The sequence below is a fragment of the Gadus chalcogrammus genome, chromosome 5 (assembly GCF_026213295.1).
Source record: "Gadus chalcogrammus isolate NIFS_2021 chromosome 5, NIFS_Gcha_1.0, whole genome shotgun sequence".
Lineage (NCBI taxonomy): Eukaryota > Metazoa > Chordata > Actinopteri > Gadiformes > Gadidae > Gadus > Gadus chalcogrammus.
Window position 1 is genome coordinate 5,141,272 of NC_079416.1, and position 22,936 is coordinate 5,164,207.

At 45.8% G+C, this 22,936-nt stretch overlaps 2 protein-coding genes across 2 annotated transcripts; one reads left to right on the plus strand and one right to left on the minus strand.

The window, feature by feature from the left end:
- The first annotated feature begins 19 nt into the window (after positions 1-19).
- On the plus strand, positions 20-6,181 carry LOC130383237 (uncharacterized). Its single transcript, XM_056591338.1, has 13 exons — positions 20-468; positions 1,015-1,134; positions 1,850-1,969; positions 2,211-2,330; positions 2,646-2,765; positions 3,073-3,281; positions 3,580-3,625; positions 3,710-3,843; positions 3,960-4,091; positions 4,280-4,394; positions 4,655-4,789; positions 4,925-5,050; positions 5,350-6,181. The coding sequence occupies exons 1-13, from the start codon at positions 267-269 to the stop codon at positions 5,481-5,483; spliced, it is 1,713 nt and encodes a 570-aa protein (XP_056447313.1). The 5' UTR covers positions 20-266; the 3' UTR covers positions 5,484-6,181.
- Positions 5,748-14,533, minus strand: LOC130382728 (ensconsin-like). Its single transcript, XM_056590615.1, has 14 exons — positions 14,428-14,533; positions 12,816-12,923; positions 11,909-11,983; positions 11,649-11,812; positions 11,200-11,299; positions 10,204-10,373; positions 9,654-9,787; positions 9,213-9,490; positions 8,742-8,901; positions 8,377-8,593; positions 8,066-8,170; positions 7,380-7,430; positions 7,038-7,266; positions 5,748-6,540 (listed from the first exon to the last, which is right to left on the minus strand). Exons 1-14 carry the CDS (start codon positions 14,531-14,533, stop codon positions 6,530-6,532), a joined length of 1,908 nt encoding a protein of 635 aa, XP_056446590.1. The 3' UTR covers positions 5,748-6,529.
- Positions 14,534-22,936: the final 8,403 nt, after the last annotated feature.

Below are 22,936 nucleotides of genomic sequence, written 5' to 3' on the forward strand. Positions count from 1 at the left end.
AACGTGATATAAAATATGTTGTTAATCCTAATGGAATGGTTATTGTGAAAAAAAATTATCTGAATATATACGTTATTCATTTCTGGAATTAAAGATCATAAACTTATTGACTGCGAGTTAATTTCACTACTACGAGAAAAAAAAATTGAATGCAGGCGTACACACCGCGGTCACGTGACCTCCATTCCTACCAGGTGAGTATTTTGTCAAGTTTGGTTTGTAAAGCAGTATGCCTAGTCTAGCTAGCCGCCAATCATTATCCAGACATGTGCACGGTGCTTTGCGAGAAGTGTGCGTTATTATTTTGCAAATTTAAGCTTCGTTTTAGAAATATCTGCAAAGAAATCGCGCACGAGATTGCAGAGTTTTTCTCACAGCTGGCTGAATGCACCTGTCTGAGCCGTACACCTCCGAGGAGGAGACAGAGGAGCGCCTCCGACCACCTGCTCCTACCGCTCCTGAAGACAGGTAACACTGATCAGAGTACCGGTGAACATTACGGAGCAAAGAAGTGAAGTGAGCTTAAATTATCTTTGTTCACATTTGCATTTATACACTTTTATATACTTTGAAGTTCTGCTACTGGGCAACTTTATAATTTATAATTTATATTGTTATACCGTTTGTTTGCCCTGTTTGTTCTGTTTGTCCTTAATTGAGCTAGCATCTATTTTTGTATTCATTAGTAGTTTGTATTGTTATTGTATTCTAACTTATCCAGTGTCTTCCACTGCTGTTGGGCTGTTGTAACAAAGGAATTTCCCCTCCGGGGTATTAATACACTTTTATCCATCCATCCATCCATCCATCCATCCATATAGGCCATACACATTATAAAAATAAATAATCATATGTTGGAATAGGCCAATAGAAGGGATATAGAAGAGCTCTTGTATTATTGCATTGTTTGGTGTTGCAGTGGTCGGGGTCACCTATTGCTTATCTGTTCATGGGGAGTTTCTCCACATTTGAAACCTGATTCGTCCTACTTTTGATATTGTTTTGTTGTCTAAGGTGACCATGCCCTTGTGCTTAATGAAGAATGCTTCGAGGCATTGAACGATCTGGCAGCATCGGTTTACGCCGATCTTCAAGAAGTAGCAGCTCTGTATTATCTGTACTTGAGCCATTGTCGTGAGTATGAAATACGAAGACCACATTAAAGTACGATGCATTGCTTTAATGGTGGCCTACACCTGTCATGACATCTCTTGGACCAGGACACAGGTCCATGTATTTAAATATGAGGTTGTATGACTGACTTTGTTCCCAGTTGTATGCTCTCTGACACTTCTAACCGCTGTTATGCAAACACTAGCCACACAGGTTTTACATGACAGTTCCCAGGTGGTTAAACATGGTGGAACCACGCCTCAAAACGCATTGTTCTAGAATCTAGAACAACCAGATAAAAAATAAAAAGATGAAATGGTTTGCTTTGTGTTGATCATGGCTCCATTGATGCCTCAGTTTTGCCAGTCTCACATTTGGAAATGTCCAGCCACAAACTTCCTACAGGTGGAGGTACATAGCATTTCCTGTGTTTATTAGTCGTTAGATCCATAAGATTGCTGCATGTTGTCTCAAAGTATTCAGTAACAACTCTGTGGGTGAAAAAAAGGTATTACACTAAAGTAAATCATTGAAATAAATCAGTTGAGTTCAGTCTTACACAAATACATTGAAATTGTAATGAAGAAAAATATACACACATTGCAACGTGTGTGTGTGTGTGTGTGTGTGTGTGTGTGTGTGTGTGTGTGTGTGTGTGTGTGTGTGTGTGTGTGTGTGTGTGTGTGTGTGTGTGTGTGTGTGTGTGTGTGTGTGTGTGTGTGTGTGTGTGTTACAGTGGAGTCTCCCCTGCCAGCCTCCTTCATGGGGCCGTTGATGTCCTTGCTCTTCTCCCCTCATCCTGATGTCCAGAAGACCACCTGCCTTTCCTTGGTCAACCTGCTGGTAAAGAGGAACGGTGAGAAGGCCGTGTTCATAAAAATGTACACACAAATAAAACCTTTGTATAAAAAATAGTCCAACCTTTTTCTTTACTTTTTCTTTCTTCCTCCTCCCCCCTCCCCCACTCCCTCCAATTGATGTGTTGATTAACGTGTGTGTGTGTGTGTGTGTGTGTGTGTGTGTGTGTGTGTGTGTGTGTGTGTGTGTGTGTGTGTGTGTGTGTGTGTGTGTGTGTGTGTGTGTGTGTGTGTTTCCAGTGTGCGAGGAGCTGGCGTTTGAGATGGGCGTGCTGCCTCCCCTGCTGGAGATAGTGCAGGCTGGGGACCCGGGGGCCTGCTGTCACGCCTGTGCGTGTGTCACCATGCTGGCCTCTTCAGGTCAGTGGGGCCGGGCCGCCAGAAGAGCTTCAACACGCCCTTCAGAGAGTGTTGCTGTCATGCTGCTGTCATGTTAAACAATTCACATCTCCAATGGTTGTGGGAATTGGTAGCCCGTTTTAATGCTTGCATAATACGACTGAAGAAAGGAGCGTGCACGGTAGAAGTGTCAGTACATTGTCCCTGAACCCTTTGTAGAGGAGCGCCTCATGTGACTGAGGCAGACTGGGCGCCCCATGTGACAGTCAGACAGGGCCCTGTGATGTGTTTAGTCTATGCTAACTCTTTTTTTAATTCTTCTGTTTATTTGAACAGAATCAAACAGTGATGCTCTTGTGTCGGAGGGAGTGATACCCTTGCTGGTTCTAGCCAAGTCCTTTGATCCTCAAGTCCAGCAGAATGCAGCGTGGGTGCTGTTGAACCTCACACAGTCAGGTGGGGGGCACGACGCATGCTGCTCAGGAACCCTGGCAGCCATTCTGACCTGCACACTTCTTTCATAAATCATAAATCGATTGATTCAAGCGTCCTGCACCCTTACAGGTGCCCAGCCCAAATGGGCATTAAAAGACTCAAACATACACATGATACAGTGCAAAAGTCCAGTCCTAATTAGTCAGATCCATCAGAGACAATGACATAATCACGCACGCATACAAAAAGGAATCAAATGAAGTGCTAAACACAAAGTGCACGTGTCGGTGTATGAACTGGCATCGCACATGCGCCGTGTGTCCCCCAGTGCGCTCCCGGAGGGTGCTGTGCCGAGCGGGGGCGGTGCCCGTGCTGGTGGTGCTGCTGCAGTGCGCCGACTCCAGGGTGCAGTTCTACGGCTGCTCCGCCCTGCTCCACCTGGCGGCGGACCCCGAGCACCACGCCCGCCTGCTGCACATCGGGGAGCGCTACCTGCTCAAGGCCCTGCTCACGCTCATGGCCTCGCCTGTCAGCAAGGTACATGGGCAACAACACACACACCCAGAGCCTCTTTGGATGACGCTCCATGTACTTTAAACAGTTGGTGTTGCATCATTTGAAGCCCTACTCTCAAAGGTGTTATGGTAATGCTGTTTCAAGATTTTAATTTAGTATTTAGTACAAAAAATCCATTATTTGGCAGATTTGTTTTATTCTAAACGACTTGTCACTTAATGAAATATCAATGGTGTATGAATCTTTGTTATTTCAGCAAATGGGTTTGGTATGGTCTATATCTTTCTACTTGCTCAGCATACAATGTTGTCATTTTCAGAATGCATGCCAAGCCTGTAAATGCCTTGAAATGCTCTGCAGAAATGGTAATTATAAATGCTAATGATTGTTATTAAGATAACTAATTCCAGAGCAGAGAGCTGTCACTCATCTCCTCCTACTGCTCCCAGTGGCGGTGCAGGACCAGCTGCTGGAGCTGGACTGCGTTCGGCCCCTGAAGACGCTGCTGTCCTCCCCCGTGCTGCAGTGTGTGCAGTCGGCCCTCACACTGCTGTCAGCCCTCGCCACACATCCGGCGTTCCACGTAATGTCATTCTTAACCTTCCCATTACCGAAAAGGTTGATTTTGCTTTAAAAAAGGTTGATTTAACCCATTAACCAGTCCAGGGAAATGGTTTTGGTTCTGATTGTGTGTCTCAGGAGGTTCTGGTGAGCGAGGGCGTGTGTGACCTGATGGGTCCGATGCTGCGGCGCCACGGATCCAGCTGTGATGTCATCCTGCACAGCTGCGCCAGCGTCCTCTCTCTGGGCGGCTCCTGCTTGGGCCGACAGGTGGATATCACTTCACTGGAGAGCACTTTGGATTAAAGCATTTGATCACTAAATAGTAGTCGAATCCTGTTAGGAAACCCCTAAAAACGTTTATTTACCAGACTGGCTAGGTTTGGTTCGGATGAGTTGTTTGTGAAACGTTTGCGTCCCGACTGAAAGTATTGAAGTGGTTTCTAATCTGTTCTCAGGCGCTGATGGAAAGCGAGTGTTTGCCCGGCCTTCTCCAGGCCCTCGTTTCCCCGGGGACCCCTGTGGAAGCTCTGATTCGCCTCACTTCCTGCTTGCATCGCCTGATGTCCTTTGGTGAGACCCCTTGGACCCGCAGAGTAGCAGTTTAATTGAACCGCATAGATTGTAGTTCAATAACCCACCACAACATTCTGGCTGGCTGGGAGTACATAAAGTTGAATGAGTTTAATTATATGTTATATAAAACTAGATTATTGTCATGCATATTACTTAATATGTAGTTATTACATATTAAGGAATAACTAGAAGACTAGCCTTCTAGTAATTACTTGATTGAATGATTCGATTTTCTTTCTTTCTACCTGCATGTTCAGAGGCACTTCAGTCGCACTTGTCAATAATGATGACATCGGAAGAAGTTTTAAGACTGGTAAAATCATCCGGACCCAACGGAAATCTTCAGCTGACATACAACTGTATCGCCATCCTCAGCACATTACAAATGAATGGTAATGTATTCACCTATGCTCAAATGGAACACGGTCAAATCCACTTAAAATGATAGACCTCTGTTTATGTTATTTAAATTTGAGGTACGTGCAATATGGCTGAATGTTTGGCTTTTCGTTGAACTGTGACTTAAGGGCAAGTAATCGGATTACTGAGACCGCACTACCGCCTCTTGATGGGAATCATCGTTTCCTTGTTCAAGAACCAGGAGCTCAAATTCCAGCACCTTGGCATTACAGCGCTATGCAACCTCATTCAAGGTTTGTTAATCCTGCAATTTATTCATAAATTTGTACTTGTGAAATAGTTTTGTTAGTGGGCAGGATAATGTAGTGGCTAGGGTGTTTACACTCTCGAGCGATAGATACTGGGTTCGATCCCCTGTGACCACAGTCTACCGGTGGGACTCCTAGCGAGACGCCCAGCCCCAGCTCCTCCTGAGTGACATCGTGTATCTGAATTCACAATCAGTCCCATACGATAGAAGCTGAGGAGCTTGGTAACAAAATGGTGAGGCTAGGCAGCGCAGTGCGGCGAGGCTGACCTGTGCCGTCTGCAGATGCAGACTTCAGGGCGGTGCTGTCGGGCAGCGAGCTGGAGACGGAGGTGCTTCGGCTGAGCGAGCGGACGGAGGAGACCAGACAGCTGCTGAGCCTCACCGGGATCCCTCCCGCCTCCCCTCAGGAGCCCTGACCCGCGCGTGGTACCCCCCCAGCGCGGCGCAGGAGTCCACACCTTTTTTATTCACGGCCAATTTGTAGCGTTTCTTTTTTAAGTATCTTTTAGCAATTTTTACATCTCGAAGTATAGTCATTTTGCATGCATTTTGATGTGTCTCTACGATTTATATCGTTTTTTTATGTCGTTTTTACATTTTTAAGTAAACTCTCATTTTGCATACCTTTTGTTATGTCTCCGTCATCTGCAAGGTTTCAATCAGCACAGAGACATGGGGCTTAAGGTCGAGTTTAATCTAATATGGCGTACATGTTCCAGTTTTACCATGGGTTATAAGGATCCACTTTACAGGTGTGATTACTAGTGGTGGCATATCAGGAAGATCAAACACACTTGGAAAGGTTGCATTTGTGGTAACACTTTTAACATAGCAATAAACCGACTTAAGCCCTACACCTAAAGCTTTGCATTGTAAAATGATTACCATTTTTAAATAAAATAACACTTTATGCACAATATTCTTTGGAAACGATACACAACACAGCTATGGCCTCACTAAATGAAGTAGCAGCTTTGGGGAAATAAGTATAAAGTATTATAGTATAAAGACAGTGCAAATATCATTTTAGACTAACCACATCCCAACCTTTTCAGGAGCTTTCTAAAAACTGCATTTTCTTAACACGCTGAAGCGAAGGCAGTTGTACTATATATAATATATATTGTATGTTGTGTACTATATATAATATATATTGTATGTTGTGTACTATATATAATATATATTGTATGTTGTTGTGCTTGCGGAGAACAAACTATTCCACAATTGATATAATGGTGCTCTAGTTCCACACTAATATCGACAAGCTGTGTCACACCAATGATTGAATCTGCTGCATGACTTGTGGTACAGCTTAAATGGGGAGAATAGCACACAAATGGCAGATATTAAACTTTGGCTGTTTAGTCCCATGCTCTGTGAAAGTGCAGGACAGAGAGTGTAGTGGAGCAGGCACCACGTGGAGAACACAGCCCCTCTCCAGGCCTGCAGGGTGTCCTAGTGCTCAGATGACTTCTAGGATAGAGGGAGAGAAGGACAGAAGATGGAATGATTTCAAAGCTTGACAAATACAAACTTCTTATGTAGTTCTGATCCCGGATCTGTTGAGAATTATAGAAGCATGATGGGGAAGCCAATATATTCCACAACTTGTATCCTTTGGATACTCTATGCTTGTCCTGCAGATTTGTAAAATGTCTGCCTTCTTGCAGAGTGGCTGTTGGTAAACAAAGACATGTCTATCCCGTCGAAGTTTGAGATTTGGAGAGTCCTGCTTTGTTTTTGCCTGATGTACTGTACTGATGTATTGTACTTGCTATGCAAGCTGATTTATACCATTTGTTTATCAGCCTATCTGCGTTGTAGCAACTAGAGCATTGACTCATAAAACCGGGGCGTGCCTTGGCTTCATTATCTTTCATCAAGTTCTGAACTTCAATCAACGGGGCGATGGGACTAGTCCCATGTCCCTGGTCAGTGCCATGGTGCGGTGGGACTCATTCCTCTCCTACCTGCTCTCTGGTGGCTCTGGATCTCGTCCAGACCTGTGAGCGTCCTGATGGCCCGGCGCTCTTTGAAGGCCACCACTGGGACCATGTCCTCGATCCCGGTCCCGCCCCGCTGGCCCGGCCTCAGCCCGGTCGACTGCCGTGGCCCTGGCCCGGTGTGGCCGTTGGGGTTAGGCTCCGTGTTCTCCTTCGGTAGGACTTCGGTCGGAGTGATCCTGGCCGGCGCAGGTTTCTGACCGGTAACAAGCCAACCAATGGAAAGTTGAAGTTATACAAGATCCCATTACCTGATGGGTGGGACAGAGTTCCTGCTTCTGTAGCAGTAAAGTTCTAATGGAAGCTCACCGTATCTGCTGCATCGGTTCTCCTTGTTCTCCGCATGATCTCTTCAAGGCGCTGGAAAAAAACAACAATCCCCATCTTCTAAGTGGATCTGGCAGTGATGTTTAAAATAGCCAAATATCATTTGTGAAGTTCAAGAGATAAAAAAAACTTTTTGTTATTCTCCTTGTTTTGTCCTACACGCCTTTTGGATGACTAAATATCATTTTTCCATTGATTTCAACCTTTCAACAAGTTTATTTTATCTGCATAGCCCTTAACCAAAGCTACAGTATCTAAGCGCTTCACAGGCCCACAGGTATTTTTTTAGAGCCTTAACATCACAAGTGGGGCGCGTCCACCTAGATGTGTGCTGGGTAGATCAGTCTACCAGCCTACCCAGTGGAATGTTGCTCATCAATCGTTCATACCGTACATCTAGGTGGACACTCCCACTTGTGATGTCAGAAGAGGCAGATTCTCAAAACTGCACTCACACCTGGTGGTAGAATATGATACCTTTAAAAGATCCTTAAGAGAAAGCTTGAGAAGATTACCTGTGCATTAACTGCCAAATGGGCTGACATATTATTAGCACAGAACAAGCTGAAACTATGGAAGAGTAAGCTCTTCAAAACTAGAGGAGTAATAAGTTATCTAGCATCCGTCATCGGACACTTCTCTCTGTGTTTGACGGTTACGTTTGTTACCTTTCTCCTCTTCTGCCGCTCGGCGTCCTCCTTCTGGGCCAGGTCCTCCCTCTCCCTCTTCACCTGTGCGGCCTTCTCCCGCTCAACGGCCTGCTCCTCCTCTCTCTGGAGGGGAGTAAGAGGGGAACAACAGGGAGTAAAAGACTCAGGAATGGAATTTTGAACAAGACTCCATTTTGAATCTTGCACTTCCCATTTACAGAAGAATCAACAAATGTAAAACATAAAAGAGTCCTAGTATGTGGTTTTCATTGGCGTCAGAATCCAGGTCGGTGACTGTCTGTAACCTCCGGGACTTCTGCCTGCTTTACCTTCTTCTGGAGCAGGGCCGCCTCTCTCATGGCCTGAGTGCGCTCCTCCTCCGCACTCCTGTGCTCCTCCTCCTCCCTCCTCCTCTTCTCCTCCACCAGACGCTGGGCCTCGACGTGCAGGCGAGCCTGCTCCTCAGCCTGCCGGCGCGAGCGCTCCTCCGCCCTCCTCAGCTCCTCCTGCTCCGCCCTCCGCCGTCCCTCCTCCTCACGCCTGCGGCTGGACACGCCCACCATACCAGAAGTCAACGTTAATTGATGCATTGGTTCACTTCTTCCTGGTCATAGCTCATTATGGGCTTTAGAGCTATGTGTTGTCTGGCATAGAATGTATCTGGGCTCTGATCCATCTCACACACAGTTCCTACCTTTCCTCCTCCTCCTGCTCCCGCTGCAGTCGCGCCTCCTTCCTCCTCTCCCCGAGGAGGCGCTGGGCCTCCTCTCGGTTCGTGGGTCCACCGCCGGCCGGTCGACTGGCTGCTTCAGGAGGTTTGTGCGCACCAGTAGCAGCAATACTCTGTGGGGCGCCTGGAGAAGGAGAGAGAGAGGGGGATCCTTTAAGGATGAACACACGCTGAGAGTCCAGCCCCAGGGAGAGCGCCGCCGGCTGGTGCAACCTCGTGTAACGTCCCAAAGGCTGTGCAGCGTAGCACGTTATAGTGGTGCCGACTCACATCACACAAGCTGGGTATGGATGTCAAACCACCTGGCTCAAGGCTGCAGAAAAGGCAATTGTCTACAGAACCAAAAATAAGCTTGACCTAACAAGAGTATGCTACAAAGGAGAGGCCCAAGTACCTGACTTATTTAGTGAGGGTATTTACAAAATGAAGGCTTACTTCTGTCGGGCTCTGTCCTTGATGAAGCTCGAGGAAGAGGTTCCGGGCGACCCTTCATGGCCTCCGGAGCCCCGGGTGGGGGCCCCCCTGGTGGGGGCTTCTGGGGTAGGATGACGGGCCGGGCATTGCCAGGGGAGAGGGCGGGGCCAGAGGGTGCTGGGTCATCCAGGGCAGGGTCAGAAGAGGTGGGGACACATACAGGAAGCTCTTCCTCTGGGACGGAGGGGAGGTCCGGCGGCATTGAAAAGGACTGCCGTCTGATTGGCCGTCTGGGAGTTCTTGAAGATCAGATGATCACAGTAAAAATGTAACTTCAAAAAGGTATTCACAGAAGTACACTTTTAACCTTTTTTCTTGAAATATTAAAAATATTTTTTTGCTAGCCTTTTTGCATTTATACCTAGTAACACTTCAGTTATTTTTCTTCTGATGCTTTCCTACCGTTGGGGCGATGGTTTGGTTAAAGTGGTTTGGCTAGCTTTTGTTGGTGCTGATCTGGCTCTGACAGGTGGTGTTCCTGCGTTAGATCGAGTACTGGATTTCTTGTCCAGCTGGTTCTGCTTCTCTGCTTTGATCTATAGCAGAAAGCAAACGATTATCAAGGCATAACCACAGTGTGACTAAGAACACGTTACAGCAGCGCTGAATGAAATAGGTCGATAACGGAAAATCACCATGAAAGCAACCAAAAGGGCCCCTATTCTACTACCATTTCACCAAGTCAGTACAAGCCATTTCAGTATCTATCCACTGCTGACATCCCAAGTGGGAATGTCCACGAGGAGTTTAATGGATGGATCCAATTACTCCAGCCTACCCAGTTGGTACAGTCCATCTATCTGCCATCCATCTACCATACTATATGGATGGACACTACCTTGTGATGCCAGATAGATTTTAAAATGGTTTGGAAATGGCCAACCACTCTGAAGCCCTGTGTTAAAATAGGGACCCTTTGAGGATAATAACAGGCCAGAATGTGGGCCAGTACCTGTGGCACACTATGGCTTCTGGGTTTACTGCTGCCGGGGATGGGGGGTGCAGCTGGCCTGGTTTGGCGGGCCGGCCCACTCTGGCGAGCCGGCCCAGTCTGCTGCGGTGGTTTGGGGTGGTGAATGGCCTGGTTGTTTTTGGGGGTGGTGTTCATGGAGTGGCATGAAACTGAACGAGGACAAACATGGACAACTGGAGTCAAGTGTGTTTTGTGGGTTTTAGTTGACATTATTGAGAGAAATGGAGAGAGTTGTGCAAATGAAGGAGAACATGTAACGTGAATGTAGGTCATGAAATGGCAATTTTAAAGAGAGGAGGAGAGGACAACGATGTTAGTCACAAGAGCACAGTTCCACCAACAGCCTGCAAGTGTTTGGCGTCCCGCTGCTATAAATGTCACAAAGCTAGACGTGAAACACTAAAATGAATCTGCTGCGCCTGCACCAGTAGAGTCTGGTTAGCTCAAATGAGGGCATGCTGCTCAGTATCGAGCCTATCAGAAGAGGGTAACTGCATTAACTGTTTCTCGCCAGAGATGGTGAGGTCGTTTTGAATTGCTAGTTTCATATGCTTGCCAGGATGCATTTACACTTTAATGGATTCCAGTAGGCAACCACATCATAACAAGCTGGCTACAGCGGTCCTTGCATTCAGGAGGGGAATACCTTCTTGTCCCGAGAGACAAGCAGCGCTCCGGCTCCGGGCTAGGTAGGAGCATGTCGGGGTGAGCAGACGGCTGACCAGGTTCCTCTCCCATGCCGTCAGGGGGGAGCGGTGGCCAGCTGTAGCGTTGTCGGTCGGGTGGGTTTGTCCGAGAGCACGAGCAGCGAAGAGCAAACGGGGTGAGGCAAGCAAAGGCTTTGGGATGAGCAAAGTCACGCAGAGGCAGAGGCAAAAGCTAAGCATAGAGGGGGAGGGTTAAGGAGGAAAGAAAGAAACACAAGAAGAGAGACAGATCACCAGCTATTAACGGCTGGTACAACTGCCAACTCACCACTCTTCTTTTGGAGTCTCCCTCGGGAGTTCAGCAGGAGGTTATGCTGGAGTCTCTGGCTCTTTTCCAAAGTTTTGCGTACTGCAGATTCATAACGCTCCTTTTTGAATCAAGGAAAAACAAACATGGGTCAGATGATTCGGTTGATCACCTGAGAGACCCTAAAGAGCTAAACCTCCTCCTCTCGCCTCTCCTCCTCCTCCCGCCTCCTTTCCTATCCCCTCCTCTCCACTCACCTCCTCTCCTATCCCCTGTTATCCTCTGCAATCCCATCCCATCCCATCCTCTCATCTCCTCTTCTGTCCTCTCATCTCCTCTGCCCTCTTCTCCCCTATCCTCTCCCTTCCCCTCCTCTCCACCACTTCTCCCCTCTCCTCTCCCCTTCTCTCCTCTCCCCTTCTCTCCTCTCCCCTCCCCTCCCGTCCTCTCCAAACCTCATCCAAACTCACCTTCTCCTCCCTCTGTCTCTGCTTGCGCTTCTCCTCAACGGCGGCGCGCCTCCCCTCCTCCTTCACCCTCTGCTCCAGCAGCTTGGTCTTGCGGCTCTCCAGCTGCAGCTCATAGTATCTCCTGGCTCGCTGCTCCCTCTCCAGGCGGCCAAGCTCGCGAGACGCTGTGGGCAGAAAGCGGCCCGCTAGAGTCCCGCCACTCACATGCTACTGCGGCCGTGGCCCTCATGTATTTTTCAAAGAAACGGAAGCCTGCGTACCTAGGAGCTTCTCCTGCTCCTCTCTCCTCTCTTTGGCCAACCTCAAGCGCTCGTCCACATTCGGCCCGGTCGGTCCTAGAAGGCACAGATGGGTCAACATTCACATCTTCCAGTTTACCCCATGATCCCGCCTTTACAAGATGTGCTACCCACTCAGGATGCGCTATCGATAGCTTTAACAGACTATGCCGTCCAACTGAGCTCTTTGGCCACAATGAGCTACCGGGATTATAGGAAGCAAATCCAGCTTTTGTTTAATTAAAATCCAATATTTTAACAGATATAGTAGTTTGATAAAAAAAAATAGTGCCTCCTCACAAGCTTCTGCAATCAAAAGACACAGAAATAGCTTATGATGTTTCTGCAACGTTGGAATGGCTCGCCGAAGCCTACATAAGTCTTTGTCATGTCATCATAAGTAGGCTGATTCGGTAGCCTGGCTATTGCCAGACCAAGCTCAATCATAGATTGAGCTTGGTCTGGGGAGGCTGCTGTCATTTTCTTCAGCACAAGAGGTGTGATCAACGAGCGTAGTTCAAATGACTCTGTATGCAAGTGGATGCTTGCCGTCGCTTCCCTGTCGTCATTGTGTTAAATCTCACTCCAGGGGCAAAAGCCAGCTTGGTGATTGGCTCCCGTAAAAACAGTTCGGAAGCATGAAGAAATGTATTGCTCCTCTCCAGACCCTGCTGCATGGCGAATTCAAATCGCCGGCAGAACGGGCTGGGGGAACCCAGACTACTGATTTGGCACAGTAATGGTAAAATTGGTAAGCTATACTTTAACATAGCTGATCATTAATTAAAAATGAATCACAGAAGCTTCTGCTGTAGGTTAGAGAGAGAGAGGGAGAGAGAGAGAGAGAGAGAGAGAGAGAGCGAGAGAGCGAGAGAGCGAGAACGCTAACCTGCAAGGATTCGTGGACCTGATGGGCCGACAGTAGATTTGTTGATAGTCGACGGACTAACCGTGTTGTTCTTTGTAGGGGCATTTGTTTTGGCATTATTGCTTTTCTCTGAAACAAACAAAAAACAATAACATATTGAGAAGACAATAGTTTCTTACCTTGCCATACATATTCCTGAAGCTATGGTTTCATGCATTCGAACCCAGTGTGCGACCAGTCCCGTACCAAAGTCCACTGGTGCTGGTGACCTCTGACCTATGGTGATGGAACTCGGAGCTCACCTGTGTTCAACTCCTTACCTGCTGTTAGCCTCGCATATCGAACCTGCTTCTTAAGTCTTGTTCGGGGCCATGAAAGTACGGTGAAAACTTCTTCTTCAGTCACTCTTATTGCATAGCTTAGTATTTCTTTCTAGATGTCACTCCACTATGAGACACTTGTCTCATAGTGGAGTGACTTATAGGGTTTCTAACCCAAACCCCAAAACTGCCGCCTGTACCATTAACTTGTGTTTCTGGGCTAACACCCTCGTGATGACCGTCCATGATGAAACCTTTTAGATGAGATGTTATTTAATTCTGATATCAATGCCCCACTTCACTGAATATCTCCATAGACCTCTTCATCTTAACCCCAGAGGGAAGAGCTAATGTGTTAAGTCAGCTGGTCTGGTGGTTTTGCAAGTAAATAAAAGAAACAACTCTCTCTTACTCTGTTAAGCTCACTGCATATCAGAGCACAGACCAAAATCTCAGATTCCTCACGGCCATAAAACAATTTTCATGCATCTGTTTTGAAAATGATTATTATGCCCTATTTTTATAATTTTGTCCAGCAGATGCTTTTATCCAAAGGCAGATTGCAATGGATTTGTACATACATGTATTGGATTTCTGGGTTGCATCTTTCTCGAGCCATGACTACCAGTACTCTGCAGACATCGAGGATCGAATTCAGTACCTTTCTGGGAGTCACTCAACCCCTAGAACCACATGACTATTCTTCCCTGTCCGAGAACCATCTACTTCCCTGTCAAGCTGTGTGTCGTTACTGATAGCGCCGGGCCAAATCTGTCGGGCCAAATGGGACCTGACTGGTGTTCATAGAGATGGGAGGAATAAACACATAAACACACAGCGAGAGGTTGGAGCCACGAAACCTGGGAGGGTCTGAGCTGGGTTTGTATGCAACGCAGAGGAAGACCAACCTATATGCCTGCATGGTGTAAGGGGGTTAACCGGTGTGAGCCTGGCCCCTGGCCCAGTGTTTGTTATGTAACGGGTACCAAGCCAATCAATGTTTTCCTAGTAGATCCAGGCTTGTTCTTTGGTCAACGACACTGGGAAAACAATGCTCATTATTACGACCCAGAAAGAGATGAACGCATCAGTGGGTAAAATCAGGCTGAGTTTTATTCTCATGCGTCATCACCCATGGTCAGGTGACCCTGACAAAATAATAATAACAATAATAACAACAACAACATCCGAAGCTTGGTCATAAACGCAAGGCGCTGCCGATACGGACACAGTGTGGAGCCTGAATACAGACTGATACACATCCAGTTTTCCTTCCCGGCAATGGAACAGTAGGAAGATGGAATCCCACTGACCTGTGGGTGTCTTGGGAGCGTTGGCCTTCCTCTGGCCGTCCACGTAGCGGGACGACAGCGGGCCCTGCGACGGCGGCACCACGCCAAGCTTCTTCTCTATGGCCATGCTAGCAGGCACTGAGCTGGGAATACCAGCGCTCCGACACTTATCCCCCCGCTCCCCTCCTCCTCGCCCTCCTGTGCCCCCTCCTCCTCCTCGCCTGCTCCTCCTCCTCCCTGTAATGTTTTATAGAGGAGCCGCCGGCTCTTTCAGTGTGTGTGCCGCGCGGCGTCTTGCCTGCAAGCACCGTCTGCTGCCTTCCATGTGACTCACAAACCCTTTGGAAAGGGATGGATGGGGAGGGGACACACACACACACACACACACACATACACACACACTCAGCGCTGACCAAACCGCGACCAGATCGTGTGCTGCTGTCAGGTTGGAGGAGAAGGGTGGGAGGGGAGGAACCAGAGCTATGATCCTCCAAATGCTTCTGGGATCCACCAAATGCTAATAGAATGTTCTGGTTGTGGCAGACTGGACCGGGGATTCAGAGTCCTCGCTAAAACGGTCCCATCCCCCTGTGTGCTGCGCCACTTTACTTTCACCAAATGAAGCACTATCACTTTAAGTACCCTACCCCCCAGCATCACTGTGTGTTTCAAGAAATCTGTGTGTGTGTGTGTGTGTGTGTGTGTGTGTGTGTGTGTGTGTGTGTGTGTGTGTGTGTGTGTGTGTGTGTGTGTGTGTGTGTGTGTGTGTGTGTGTGTGTGTGTGTGTGAGATGCCAGCAGCTGTAAAGATATTGATGGATTGTGATCAGGGCAGAACAAGAAATATATACACCCCAAAAAAATAGGAGAGCTGTAATGATATCCTTGTGAATGGTTACCAAGGGAACCGTGGTGATGCATGCATTGCCAGGATATGAAACCACTCTGATGCACACGCTGCCCTTAATAGCTGTGGTATATAATACCCTAACCCTGTGCTTTTTTCTCATGATGCTGCTTCAATGCACCTCAGCTCATATACAGTATGACCACTAGATGGATTTGAAATGCAAAACTGGATGATTAACGGGGGCGGCATGTAGCTCTAGCTCAGGAGGTAGAGCGGTGGGGCTGATAACCGGAAGGTTGCTAGTTCGATCCCCGGCTCCTCCTAGCTGAGTGTCGAGGTGTCCATGTGCACGACACCTCACCCTTACTGCTACAGACCAGCTGGCGGTCGCCTTGCATGATTGACTCCGCCGTCGGTGTCTGAATCTGTGTGTGAACGGGGGAATGTTCTGCAATATTGTAAAGCACTTTGAGTGTCCACTGGTTAGAAAAAGCGCTGCATAAATGCAGTCCAATTACCATAACTGATAAAGAGTTTAGAAACATTTTGTTTCGAAAAAACTCCCAATCTAGATGCTTCATAGCCTTTAATGAAAACGTTTAATCAACATAAAAATCAAGGACAATTACGTCAAGCCATCCCATAATGCTCCTTACTGAGCTACTCAGTCTTTTGATGGACTCTCTCACTGTGGATAATGGCGTCTGCTAAATTACCAACAACTACTTAGTAAATACAGAAGTCCCCTTTAACCTATTCTCTTAAAAAAAAAAAAAAAGGCTATTCCATACAAGAACTGTCAAGGGTCAGCAACGAAAGAAGTTTAACCAAGAAATACTGTTACTACTGTACTGGTACTAATTAGCAGCAAAATGTGGGAAGAGCGAAAGCTTCTATGATTAGCCACGATTAGAAAACAACCAGCAGCACAGTTGATAAAAGGTTAAGTTCCCTCTTAGACATGCCTTCAAGGACAGTAGAACAGTAGCTAGCTTAGTCACAGGGATTCACTCACTTACTCATAGGCCTACAGACAGTGTAATGTTGAAACTCATTATCACACAGCATTCCAATGCTTTATCACAGCATGTAATTGCTTTGATCAAATCGAAACGTCCATGGATGGAGGGTGGAAACAGAGAACCAAGAAGATGCAGTATGAAAATAAAGACGCCTGACATCCTGTAACCACCAGAGGGCGCTGCCCCACCAAACTCTACTGATAGATACCCGACTTCTCCCCTAACCCTAGTCTCGCAAAGCCAGACCAAACTACAGCAAGTAGAATGCCCTAACCCTAACCCTTGGTATTCTAGGGACATACGGTTTATTCTAATCATATTAAGTGAAATTAAAAGAATTCCCTCTTATACATAAATATATATATATATAAATATAAATGTTATGTATAAATGTGTCAGACGTTTCTGATTAGGAAAGCTAAGAAAGGCCGTGCTGGGTCAGAGATACCATTATATTTCTGGCTGAAAACCATCTTAAACAAAAGTGGGAATGCTTAAAGAGTTCCCCATGCAGCTTCTTTTGCAGAATGGCAGACGCGAACTAACCGTTTATACATTTCAAACTAGTCCCAGGGTGACCTCAGGTCGGGCCTCCACTTGTTTGTCTTAGCCACCGGTAAGGCCATAGACCTGATTCAGCGGGATAACAATGGCCCGGGTCTCTGTTACAGTCTGAAATGTGCCGTGAGGACACAGGACACCACAGTCAGCCAAGCATCGGAGCAGCGCAGTCGCTCAACCAAAGCCCGGGCTGGGGATGGTGACGGCCCCGCCTACGTCCAGACGACAGAGGGCTTGTCGATCTAGGCCTTCTCGAGATAAGATTGCACGGTCGGTATCGAATCGTGCCGACGTTCTCTCTAGACCGCGCTACGGAAAGGTGTCAGCTGGACGGCTCGGTTGCAGCCTCATGCATATTCATAGCTTTCCGACTTAATATTCTTTCTAAATACAAACCGGGGTATTAGACATGTGGGATTTATGGTCGACCATTTGGGAGGGGGATGTAATGGTATGAAACGATCAGGTTTCAAATCCAACTAGGGAGGTCTGTAATTGGTGTCACATCCCCCAAAGGATATTTACATTTTCCGATGACTTTATACCTGCAGAGAGGTGTGCTTCGATAAGATGTGTTGTTAAAGGCACCCAGTGCAACTTTCGAGGCTTAAAAATAAACATTCAATTTCTAGTCTTTTTTACACGTAGTAAGTTTCAATAACTCCATACCATTACATACCGACATTTAAGCAGCAAAGATGAGACGTCGGTTGTGTGGTGAGAACTGATACAAAATCAATAACAACAACAATGCCGCCATTTTCTTTATTTTTTGTAACCTACAATAAATAAAGCAGGCTTCCAGTCAATGGAAAAATGGCTTCTCCCCACCGGCGATTGTTGTTGTTAACGATTTTCTATCAGTTCTCACCACACAACGACGTCTCATCTTTGCTCCTTGAATGTCGATATGTAATGGTATGGAGTTATTGAAACTTCATACCATTACATGAGACTAGAAATTGAATTTTTATTTTTCATTGAATGTTTACATAAAGTTGCACTGGGTGCCTTTAACCCAAGATAACACAGGAATAATTAATCAAAGCGACACAGAACATACAATTTCCAGTTTGAATTAATATGAAAAATCATACTATATATATATATATATATATATATATATATATATTTTTTTTTTCTGAATGTTCTTGGGTTCTAAGGAAACCCACATCTGACAGTTATGTTAGACAAGTATGAATAGAGTGGATAGTTTAACTGTTGGAACAAGGCCCTGTCAGCCGGACCCTAGCCCTAACCCATTCTTAAGAGCCAATGTTACCAATTTAAGGTTCTAAAACCATGATATACCTCACGTTCATTGCCACTGTTTCTGTGGCATTCACATGTATATGTTTGTGATGTTAAACACGGTTGATTGCGGAAAATAGGCCAACAACTTACCCTGATTCTTTATTCTTTTCAACATTTGCGTTGTAATGCATTCAAGCAATAGCATTAAAATATACCTACCCCAGAAAGGGAATAATGAGAAATAATTTACAAAAAAAAAAATATATTATCACAGAAACACAGCATTAGTAATATAAAAGATTGCATAAATATAAACCATAATATACAGACAGCCATACTAATAAATTTATGTATATGTTGATTCTGAATCGCAACACCAAACCCTCATGTAATTAAAAGAGGAATCGCTCAGCGGGACGTGCAGTCGGTCGTCACCAGGGGTATCACCCTGACCCACAGCCCCATGAGGTGAGGCAGAGGGACTCAGTCGTCAAACGCACAGCTTAATAAACCAGTTGAACATCATCTTGGTTACGGAGTGGACGTTAATGTGTAATAGCTTAAAAACGTTATACTCTAAACCATTAGGATGTTTGTCTCCCAAATGTAAAAAGGTAGGCCTACTGTGTTCGATTCCCTGAAGTCCACACTCTACCTGTAGGCATCCTGAGGAGGCAAGACTCCTGTTCGTTCATGACATGTATGCATCTAAACTGTTCAAAGTGGTAATGCATGAAAGCGTCTGCAAAAAGCGGTGGTTTTCATCCAACCGGTATGATAACATACAATAAACCATACTTGTAGTTTGGAGTGATGACACCCTGACACGACGGGACGATACACACGCAGCACCTAGCGAGGCGTCTGAATAATTGAAAGCCTGGTTTCATCGGATACGGGCAACTTAAGACGCGGGTGTACGGCTCGCAGGCCAGCTCCTTGTGTAATTGATGAGGTGATCAATTGGAAATGGGTGTTCAATAGAATTCAATAGAGTCATATTCATGCAGCGGGGCAGACGAATCATGGTGGTCAAACGTACAAAAACATAGTTGTCCTCCGTTTTGAGTTCTCTTTCTTTTGATGCGACGATTCTATTTTTTTTGGTTTAGAAGTTGAGCAGGGACAAATATATTGTACTTTGTTTCATAAAATATAAAATAAATGCCATGCATACAGGTTTCTAGTCAAGACTAATTTGCAACCCCTGTCCCTGGTTAGGCCTTTACTAAATGTTCCACTAAAAGGTTAAACACAATGTGAGCCTTGACACTGGTCCGGTGTGTCAGTACCAGGGCTGTGACCAGCTGTGTCAGTACCAGGGCTGTGACCAGCGGAGTGTCAGTACCAGGGCTGTGACCAGCGGTCCAGGGTGTCAGTACCAGGGCTGTGACCAGCGGGGTGTCAATACCAGGGCTTTGACCAGCGGTGTGTCAGTACCAGGGCTGTGACCAGCAGTTCGGGGTGTCAATACCAGGGCTTTGACCAGCGGAGTGTCAGTAGTACCAGGGGCTGGGACCAGCGGTGTGTCAGTACCAGGGCTGTAACCAGCGGAGTGTCAGTAGTACCAGGGCTGTGACCAGGGGAGTGTCAGTACCAGGGCTGTGACCAGGGGAGTGTCAGTACCAGGGCTGTGACCAGCGGAGTGTCAGTACCAGGGCTGTGACCAGCGGAGTGTCAGTACCAGGGCTGTGACCAGGGGAGTGTCAGTACCAGGGCTGTGACCAGCGGAGTGTCAGTACCAGGGCTGTGACCAGCGGTCCGGGGTGTCAGTACCAGGGGCTGTGACCAGCGGTGTGTCAGTACCAGGGCTGTGACCACCGTAGTGCCAGTAGTACCAGGGGCTAATTTGGAGCAGGGGCCCATGAATGATTCAGAAGGGAACGTTCTTCCAATGGGGTCGGACCAATGTTTTGTTTATTCGTAATTCTCTTCTAACATGCCAAAGAGCAATTCTTTGTTTAGTGCCCATGGGGTATCATCGACGACCAGCTTGTCCCCGAATTATACTACATCTTTGGATGTTGAAGATAGAGTTGTTATGAATGTACTGAGACTAGACTTGATCTAGACCAAGTAGTAGTAGTTATCTTTATAACACCAGCTCATCATCTTCATCAACACTCTTTAATTTATCAATTGTATTTAAATTCGCCTTTGTTAACTATACTATTGGTATTCAACTATTTGATCGAATCACAATTTTATTCACTAAATTAAACATGTTTTACATCATCTCCAGTAAACACTCTTTGAAAATTGTACCACAAATTAAACTCAACATATAAGATGAATCTTTTGAATGAAGATAAAGTTTATTCAAAAAGTAACTCCCATAATGGGCGCTATGGACTGCACCATGAAACTTTGCATTTGTATGTATCATTTTTTCCCTATTGTCTTTGTCTCTGTCAGCAGGTGATCTGGATTGGCAGACTGGTTGTTTGCGGTGACGTCTGTCAGCAGACCTTTCCTTACCGGCCTAGTTACCAGTCTCAGGTTCGGCTGTCATACACTATTCATCGCAGTATCACATCACTTGCGTCCAACCTCGGACCTGGAAGAACCAAATTCTTCTACTTACGGCGTTATCCCTCGTGGCCTTATTTGTACCTGCTTTGCAAAGATCGAGAAATGGTTATGTGAAATCGTCGACTGTTTATGTAGAAAAGCAGTCCTGTTACTTCTTTCTTAGTTTTTTTTTTTTACATCTCAGAGGGAGCTGTCAGAGGTTGGTCGTTGGTTGATCGCAGTGAGGTCGACCCGGTGCGGTTTTCTTGTATGGTATGTATCCAAACGTTTTATGTGTTGTTACGAGTAGTGTCATGTTGACAATATCACGGTCCATTTTAACTTTCTTTCATGAAAGTTTGTAAATGTTGGTTTTAATTTGTTCAGAAAAACTTTTTAGAAGTTGTCAGGTTTCTCACAATTGTTAAAAAATCATGCAAGGTAATAACTTTTTTGCGTTATCTTAACTGATTCATGTTTTATGAATGTAGCTTTTTTAGATATTTTGACTATCTAGCTTGCTGATGCATTGAAAATTTGTTTTTTTAGCAAACTTGGCTGTGTTTTTGTCTGTGTGAATATTCGAAGAAAGGTTTTCTGATGAAGGTTACCTATTTAAGGTTATCTAACTGTATTCATCCCTTACAAAATGTTGGGCAGTTAGTGGAATTGATCCGGAGTTTGATAATTGAACTGAGTAAACAAATAATTTAAAGTGTTTCATATTCCACAATGGATGTGAAAACCTATCCTCCTCTAATTGATGTATTAAGGTCAGCTCATTTAAATAATTCAAACCCTCTATTATGGTTTAAATGGGAGGGTTTCGGTGACTAACAGACCTGTCTACAGCACAGCCATTCTTTATAAAACATAAGATTAGCTAACTATTTATTATAAACCCTCCAATAATGATGAAATAATATCTTAAGGTAGACCTTTATTTATACAATTTCAGAAATACTGAATTGTTACACATTGTAACACAGCCAAAAGTACCGTAGTTCCATAATGACAAGGAAATGGGTTTAAAAACTATGCTTGATTCAATAGATTGAAGTGAATGTAGAGAGCCAACACAAGCGATATAATGTTGTGTTATAAAAGGGTGCTGAATGTGACTGGGTGCATTATAAAAGGGTGCATGATGCTGAATGTGACTGTCATCCCTCTAGAGCGAGGAGCCAGCTGTTTGCAACCATGAAGCGCAGTAAGCACCGTGCACACAAGGAGAAGAGCGGAGGTAATTACATTACATCTTTCCCGAGGTCTCTTCATGTGCCTAAAGGATTTGAAGAAGATGTTGAAATGATGATGTTAATGTCGATAAAAATAAAAATGTTTTAATATTTCTCAAACTAATATAATTCATTTTTTATGATTTGGTATTCTTCTGAATTTAACTTGGAAATGAACATTGCCTTGAACCAGAGGAACAATCCCAAAATCCACCAGTGCAATCTAACGATGGCGGAGCTATTAGGCCAGGGGGCGCCAGAGACAGAACAACTGTGACCTGACAAGCTCTATCTGTTCAATCATCCCTCCCCCCCCCCCATCTCTAGATGAACCTGCCGTTCTGGAGACGGAGTCCCTGTTCATGGGAGGCCAGGATCCGGACACGGTGTCGCTGGCCTCCGTCACCGCCGTCTGCACCAATGTCTCCAACAAGAGGCAAGGTTCACACCGCTGGAACACAGCAGACCCACCGGTGTACATCACCGGTGTACATCACATGGAACATTAATCACAGCGAGAAGTGTCGTACATTAACACACACAACAGCACATGAGACATCAGGTAGGGAGTTTGTTGAGGCCAGGGATGGCAGAAATCACAAAGAACACGTGGAAAATGTTAGATGATGTTTTCAGCTTAGCTTACCTTAACTTACCTCATCTCACCTTAGCTGATCCCCCTACATTACCTCACCTCACCTTACAACACCTCACCATACCTTGAAATACCTCACCTTACCTAACCTTACAATACCTTACTGTACAATACTTTACCTTACCTAGCCTTACAATACCTTACCTCACCTTACAATACCTTACCTTACCTTACAATACTTTAGCTTACCTTACCTCACCTTATACTTGTCCTACCTTAACGAGCACCAACACCCAACTGCCGAGATAGGTTAGATCCCATCCCACATGTCTGCCAACAAGAGACAACAGCCAACCACCACCCAGGGAGGGGTTTGTTGGTGGCTTTGGGGCAGTTAGCCCCTTCCTCTTACCTTGCCATGTATTTTCTTCTATATTCTTGATGTAGCACATTTTATCTTAAGCTGTTTATCTAATCTTATTTAATCTTATTTTAGATCT